The sequence below is a fragment of the Microtus ochrogaster genome, chromosome 17, assembly GCF_000317375.1.
Source record: "Microtus ochrogaster isolate Prairie Vole_2 chromosome 17, MicOch1.0, whole genome shotgun sequence".
NCBI lineage: Eukaryota > Metazoa > Chordata > Mammalia > Rodentia > Cricetidae > Microtus > Microtus ochrogaster.
This window is the reverse complement of record NC_022019.1, coordinates 16,539,512-16,547,215: the sequence shown is the minus strand read 5'-3', so window position 1 is coordinate 16,547,215 and position 7,704 is coordinate 16,539,512. Positions and strand designations below refer to the sequence as shown.

Here is a 7,704-nt window from a genome sequence, read left to right as displayed (position 1 = left end):
GAGAGGCCCAAGTTCATATCAAAACAGGATTTTGGGGGATGCATTGGAAAGAACAGGAACTTCCTTTGGCTTAAATAAAGCCCTGGTGGAATTCCAGCTTCCTTTGGGTGGCCTTGGGGGGTTCATCTCTCAGCTCTTTTCGTCCTTATCTCAAAGTGAGCAGAATACCAATGTGTCGAGTCCAGCCAGGCTATATGAATACCCCCAGCATAGGTATCCGCACAGAGAGAGTAGTACCTGGATTAGGATGAAAGCAAAGGCTGGACCAGAGCCCACCTGTGGCGGTGGATCTGTCTGCCTGTGAACCTTCATTTCTACAAGTCCAGTGGGGTCTTAATCTCGATTCCTCCCTGTCTAAGACAAAAGCCCTGGGATAGGTGGGTGAAAATTTGGGCAAGTCTTATCACCCACATCCTGGGGAGCTGCAAAGCTCTGGTTGCCGTGGAGATGAGAGGGTGGGTGGTTTGAGGTGGGGCCTGGCTGGTGGCTCAGATAAGGCTGGGGCGCCCAGCTGAAGGTGGGTGGGGCTGAGATGGGAGGATGGGGAGCCTGCTGGCTATTGACCTGAGCCTGGGAGGTTGAAGGGTGTCTTCCGACACCTGGACTAGCTTCCTCCGCGGTGCTCTACCTCCCTTCCCTTCCCTCCTCCCTCCCTTCCTGCTGCAGCCTGCCCTTTCCGTCTGTGCCCACGGAGGTTACAGGACTGTACTGAAGAGAACAGGACTGTGCCTAAGGATGGGAAAGGGATCAGGCCCAGAGGAAGCAAAGTGAGGCATTGGCTTGGGTGAGGGGGCTCCATGTGGGTGCTGTAGGCAGATGCCTGTGCAGTGCGACTTGGCAGAAGCTGAAAAATCAGCCACCACCTCCGACTCACACACCTCCTCCCTTCCCACTCCTATTTTCTTTATTTTCTCATCTTCCACTTAAAACATTTTCCCCCTGCTGGCCTTCTGACAGCCTAAAATGTCCCCAGTAAGAACCTTACAGCCTGGGATTGTATGGCGCTTAGCAGAGTGCCTAGCATGCATGAAGCCCCTGGATTGATTTCCAGCATCATGTTAAGCCAGGCCATGCAGTGCCCCTGGTTCCCTCGTCTTGAGGTAGAGAAGTTCAAGGTCATCCCTGATAAAGTTAAACAGCTAGAGAGCTCTTGCCAAAACAAAAAACAAAAAACCTATGAAACACCCACCACCAAAACCTTCATTCAAATGCAAATGTCCCCACAGAGGTAAAGCTCTGCCATTAGCATGTCCCCAAAAGTTGCTGATCTGTGTGCTCTGACACCAAGAGATGCAGGACCCTGATGGAGCAGGGAAGGCACCCCAGTGCTACAAAGGGCCTGGAAGGGGGAAGGGACAGAGGAGTTCAGAAACTCAGGCTGAAGTTTTGCATGCAGTGGTCTTGCGGTCAGTGGGCTTAAGTGTGTCCTTGACCCAGTACTTGCTGACGTCTGTTTCTTCTTCGATAAACCTGAGGTCATAGTCAGTTCACGGGGCTAGGATGTCAGGGTGAGGATGAAATTCAGGACTGTGAAGTGCAGGGCCCAGAGCCACACATAACACAGTCTGTAAACACCCACTAGTATAACTCTGCCCATCAGCTCAAAGCCATGCTCCTGAGTATTGGGCTGTGGGGCGGGGGGGGGGGGCGCTAGGGTGTCTGTACACACATGACTGTGGGTCTCCTGTCTGGCCACATCCCCTGGGACCCCTTGCTTTCCTACTGTCAGCACTCTGATGGGCAGCCACTCCATAATGCACCCCACACCTGGTATTGGGGGCGTCATTTTTCCCATCTGTGCTTAGTTCTGTGTGCTCTCCAGAGGGTCCCCTCCTGGCGCCCCTGCAGGTGACTTCCCTCACTTTCCTGGGAAAATAGGAGCCTCTGACTGACTCCCTCCAAATGCCCTGGTCTCTCATTACCCAACCTCTTGCCCTTTTCCCTTCTTTCTGAGAAGCATGTGCTTTCTCCAGAGCCTGTCCTCGGCCCACCACTCTCCCATCCTCCCACTCAGACCCCCCCCACCTCTCTACTGCAGCCACAGGCCCAGAGCTTCCCTTCTTCAAAGCCCCTTCGCTAGAGCCCTGCACAGACTCCAGCCCTGTGCATACAGCCTTCCGCCACTTCCCTGGGAGCCTCCTGCTTCCTCCCCAGTGATGGCTTCCGACTTTCCTGGCATTTTCACTCTCTGCTCTCCTTCCCCGCCCTTAAACTTCCTGTGGAGTGTGAGACCCTCTGCCTTCACTCCCCAGAGTGGGCCCTGGGATGCTGTTTTGACTTTCTTCCCCTTTCATGTTCAGACACCTACCTCTTGGCTGGTGGTTCTCAACCTGCGGGTCATGACCCTTTCATGGGGGTCACCTACAACCATCAGAAAGCACAGACACTTACATTATGACTCATAACAGTAGTAAAATCACAGTTATGAAGCAGCAGTGGGGGGGGGGTGTCACCACAACAGGAGGAACTGTATTAAAGGGTCACAGCATTAGGAAGGCTGAGAACCACTGCTCTAGGCTAACAGTCCCCAGGCCACTTTTTCCAGCCTGGGGCCTCCAGAGGCTCCTGTGTTCTGCAGTGCCCGCCTGTCCACCAGCTGCCCTGTCTGAAATGGGCCCTTCCCTCCACCCCACCCCTCTTCTGTGAGTCAGTACCTGATCTGCCCAGAGGACCCCGTCATCCTGCACCCCCTCGCTGCTTTTAGCATTTCTCCACATTAGCCACATTGCTTGCTCCTGTTCTGAGCCCCACGTCTAAATCCGGCCCTCGCCCATCTCCTCATGAAACACGGCTTCTGTCTGTAGCCTGATTCGTTTGTCACAAGCACTGTGGAGATCGTGTCATGTCTTGGCTTCAAAGTTCTTAACCCTCTGTGATATGGTTGTCAGCCACAGAAAATCAGACTCCCATCTCAAATGGCTCTCATCCCTGAGTGCTATAATCCAGTCATATCTGCTGTCCCCAGACTGACCCAGTGTGTCCCCATATCCCCACCTTTGCTCGTGCCTTTTTATCTTAAGAATCCTCTTTTTTGCTGAGGTGGTGGCGCCCACCTTTAATCCCAGTGCTCAGGAGACAAAGGCAGGCAGATCCTTTGTCTCAAAACAAAACACCTTCGTTTTAAAAGCTGGGATTGGTGGCAGTGGCCCACTCTTGTAATCTCCGCATTTAGGACACTAAAGCTAGAAGGTTTACAGAGTTAGAGGCCATCCTAGACCACATCCTGGGCTGTGAGGTCCAGGCCAACCTGGGCTACAGAGTGAAACCCTGTCTGTAAACAACCATCAGACAAACTAACAACTCCTCTTCCCAATTTTTGTATGACCTCAAAGTGACCACCTTTAAGCCGGTAGTTCCAACCTGTGTGGGTTGTGAGTCCTTTGGGGGTCAAACGACCCTTTCACAGGAGCTGCCTAAGACCAGCCTACATATCAGGTATTTGCATTACAATTCGTAACAGTAGCAAATTACAGTTATTATGTAGCAACAGAAGTAACTTCATGGCTGGGGGGGGTCATCACAACATGAGGGACTGTATTAAGGGGTTACGGCATTAGGAAGATTGAGAAGCATTTCTCTCAGGCCTCCTACAAGTACCTCTTCTGAGAAACTTCTCCATTCTCCCACAGACACCTCTCTCTTGATTAGCTGCAGCCCACTGCCTTATCTGGGGTGTGTGACTCTCCACTTAGTGTAGAAATTATCTGTGGGCATGTCCTCCCCCTGGAGGAGCCTGCATCAGTCCTTTTCATCCTCATTTCTCCATGAGGCTCAGCACAGAGCTTGGTACCGTGTTCAGCGGGGAAGATAAGATGCTCCAAAGTGGGTGGGTAGGTGGATAAGTCAGTAGCAGATCTACCACTAGGTGTAGATGGGCGGGTGGATGGACAAGCACTCACCTCTTGGGCTGAGCCACAGGCACAGACCTTATGACAATAGCTACTGATAAAGTAAAAACCAGAGCCTAGTGAGAGAGAGTTGATATCTCTTTTTTGTTTGTTTTTCCAGACAGGGTTTCTCTGTGGACTGTCCTGGAACTTGTTTTGTAGACCAGGCTGGCCTCAAACTCACAGAGATCCGCCTGTCTTTGCCTCCCAAGTATAAGGATTACAGGCGTGTGCCACCACTGCCCGGCTTGAGCTGACAGTCCTTAAGTGTATACCAGAATGCATCTTGCTCATCAGAGACCTGGTTTAAGCATCCCAAAGTCAGCACTGAGAAGGCTGGAAGAGGGTGACGCTCTAGAACAAGACTCCAGTCACCACAAACACCAGATTCCTCCTGCGTGCCTGACGGAGATGCCCAGATTCTAGAATTCTTTTTGGTTTTGTTTACTTTTCAAGTCAGGGTTTTCCTGTGTAACCCTGGCTGCCTTGGAACTCATTTTGTTAAGTAGGCTGGTCTCACACTCAGAGATCTGCCTGTCTCTGTGTCTTGAGTGCTGACTTAAGGCACCACAACAGCCTTTGGTTCTAGAATTTTTTTTTTTCCTTTTTAGAGACAGGGTTTTTTTTTTTGTGTAACAGTCCTGGCTGTCCTGGACTTACACTGTAGACCAGGATGGCCTCAAACTCACAGAGATCTACCTGCCAAGTGCTGGGATTAAAGGGGCCACCACTGCCTGGCATGGGTCTAGAATTCTAAAAAGACTTGCATGAGCCAGGTGGTGGTGTCACACACCTTTAATCCCAGCACTAGGGAGGCAGAGGCAGAGACAGAAGGATCTCTGTGAGTTTGAGGCCAGCCTAGTCTCAGTGAGTTCCAGGGCATCAGGACTGTTACACAGAGAAACACTGTCTCCAACCCCCCCCCCCAAAAAAAGACCCGTCCCTGGGTGAGCATCCTGAATCATGCTGTCATGTCCTTAACCTCCCCAGGCCTTGGTTTTCTAGTCTGTGAAATGCAAGGCTGTTGTAAGATGAATTAGAAGAATCTCTGTGTGACCTGTATCTAGCATAGCTACTTGAAAGCTGAAGCAGGAAAAGGCCTTCCTTGATTACTGAGTAGTTCAAAACCAGCCTGAGTAACTGATTGAGGCCCTGTCTCAAAACAAAGAATGAAGCAAAGGAGGCAAAGCCTGTGGCACAGTAGGAGGACGCACACAATTCAGTGTCTAGCATCTCAGGCACATGCATAGTATCCTGCAGGTAACATGCAAGTGTTCACAATGACAGTAGCTTCTGCTACTGAAGCTGCCCTGTGGCCCTTAGCAACCTGCTCACTTCAGGGAGCAAAGCACCACACGCTAGGCAGCACAGCAGCCAGTGCTTAAATACCACCTTCCCTGTGACGTCACTGTTCAGAAGGGGGTTAGCACTAGCAGCAGGCACGGAACAGGATGGCAGCGTCTTTCACGTGCACCTGGGAGGATGCGTGGCATGCGGGAGGCAGAGAGGTGGACAGAGGGAAGTAGGTGTCGGGTAAGGGCTGCTGACTGTTTCGGTGACATGTGGACAGCAGAATGTTGAGACGAAGCACGGGCAGAAAAGACTGGGAGAGCCAGGCGCGATGGTCCAGGCCTCGAATCCCAGCATCTGGGAGCCTGGGCCTACGAAGAAGAATTGAGAGTTTGAGGGTAGCCAAAGCTATGCAAGGAAGCCCTGTGTGGAGAGAGTTAAGAGGACAGAGCTTCACCCCCAAAGAGAGAGAGAACAAACCAGTGACCTCATTCTTTCATAACTGGCTACAGAAAAGCCCCCTAAATTCACTAATCCCTGGGGAGATACAAATAATATTAATAGCTGGCCCTCTGTGTGGAGTAGACCATGTTCTACACACTAAGTACACCCTAATTTACATACTTCTCTGGTCCTGGAGAGATGGCTCGGTGGTTAAGAGCATTGGCTGCCTAACACTCACACAGCCACTGATTTGCAAATCCAGTTCCTGGGGATCTGATACCCTCTTCTGGCCTCCACGGACACCAGTTTATGCATGTGGTACACAGACAAACATGCTGGCAAAACACCCATACACACAGAAATAAACAAATCCTGGAAACTTCCCAGAGAAGTCTACGACAAGAAACTATTACCATCCCTCGTTTTGTTGCTGTTTTAGACAGGATCCCACACTATAATTCAAGCTGCTTTGAACTCACCGTGTAACCTAGGCACTATGGAACCTATGTAATTCAAAGCAATCCTCCTGCCTCAGCCTCCCAAGTGCTAGGATGTAAGCACGTGCAAAGTGCAAATGACTTACCCAAGACCGCACAGAGTAGCAGTTACTTCTTAAGCCCAGGCGTCCTGGCTTGAAAGGCCCTGCTTGAAGCCACACGTTATCTCTTCCTTTCCCTCTGTGCCTTCCAGGGCCAGTGTTGGGAGAAGGGGAAAGGCGGATAGCCGAGGGAGTGACCAAGGAGGAGAGCCCATGAGCTATTGTCACTAGTGCACAGACTGGCTTAAGTTCCTAGGATCAGACAGCCTGTGAAAGGGGGTCCAACTTGGCACTCGTGGAACAGTGTGGCAGACCCTGAGAACGTTCTGGGCACCTTGGGGCAGCAAAGATGTGGTCCAGGCCCCGGAGGTATTTTGCAGTGTCTGCACAGGAGTCTACCTGGCTGAAGGGAGTAAAGTCTAAGTGGACCAGCTTCTGAGGTCCAGAACCAGACCAGGTTAGGCATGGCCATGGCTTCCCCATTCTACTCGACCCCCGTGCGTTTTTTCCCTTGGGCCTCTGGCTCCTAATGCTTCCAGTCTTAACTAATGGGTCTGTCTCCTTGATAACCTTCGGGGGGGGGGGCGGGGATGAAGAGGTGGCTGAGCAAACGGCAGGGAGTGGCACCAGTGGCTGGAGTGGGAGGGGCCAGCACCGCCTGGGAGCTCGCCCAGGCAAGAGCAGGGCAGGGCAGGGGTGACAGGCTTGGGGATATAGAAGCCAGTCCATCCTGGGATGCCAGCTGACCCCTGCCGTCATTTCCTCTGGAGCCAGAGAACAATGGCTTAAAAAACAAGTGCAGCCGATCCACGTAGCTGCTGCCTGGCCACACGCACACACAACTCTATGGTGCTGAGCCCAGCTCTACGGAACCTGGCAGCCTAACATCCTCACGGCCAGCATCTCACTGTCCTTCCAGCTACCCGCGGTCAGCAGCCTGGAGAAGCCCAAGGGATGAGTAAACCACAGTTCGCTGCGACGTCCTCACTGCAGGAGCCAGGCCGAGCCTGACGTCTGTCCTCTCTGCGTGCGCGCCGGCCTCCGAGGGAGTGGCCGGCCAGTGGCTGCCGCATGGAACGTCTGCAGAAGGTGAGCGGGCTGCACCCCGGCCCCGGGTGGGGACCGCTGCCCTCCCGGGCCCGCTCGGGAGTCGCCCGCGCCACCTGGTGGCCACCTCCGCACAGCACGCTGGGTTCCCCCACCCCCATCCTGAGGTCTAGGGCAAGACCCACGCCCACACCCTCGCACCCACGCACATGCCCACTCCGCCACCTTCTCGCTCTCTCCAGCAACCTCTTACCTCCCCGGGGAGCGTCAGCTCCTCCAGAGACTCCAGTGTGCCGGGCTCTCCCTCCAGCATCGTGGTGAGTACTTCTGTTGCCCACCTGCACCTCAGCTGGGAGGAGGGAGGGGCGGGACCCACTTAACCCCTGTTTGTTTCTCCCGACCTACCCTCTACCCCCGCCACATGGAGAGAGGTCCTGTGAACTCTTGCAGGTGCAAAGACCCCAGACATCCCTGCGGAAGGTTCCTAGTGCCCTGGAA

At 53.1% G+C, this 7,704-nt stretch overlaps 1 protein-coding gene across 7 annotated transcripts in view; it reads left to right on the top strand.

Moving 5' to 3' along the window:
• Positions 1-7,173: 7,173 nt before the first annotated feature.
• Positions 7,174-7,704, top strand: part of Dmtn (dematin actin binding protein) — a 15,094-nt gene continuing 14,563 nt past the window's right edge. For 4 of the 7 annotated variants that reach the window (XM_026783204.1, XM_026783202.1, XM_026783203.1 and 1 more), the window contains exon 1: positions 7,177-7,248. In XM_026783204.1, coding sequence (XP_026639005.1) covers positions 7,231-7,248 — 18 coding nt within the window. In that variant the 5' untranslated portion in view covers positions 7,177-7,230. Of the gene's footprint in view, positions 7,249-7,448; positions 7,524-7,704 lie in introns of all 7 variants that reach the window. The other 3 variants (XM_026783199.1, XM_026783200.1, XM_026783198.1) reach the window with 1 other exon arrangement.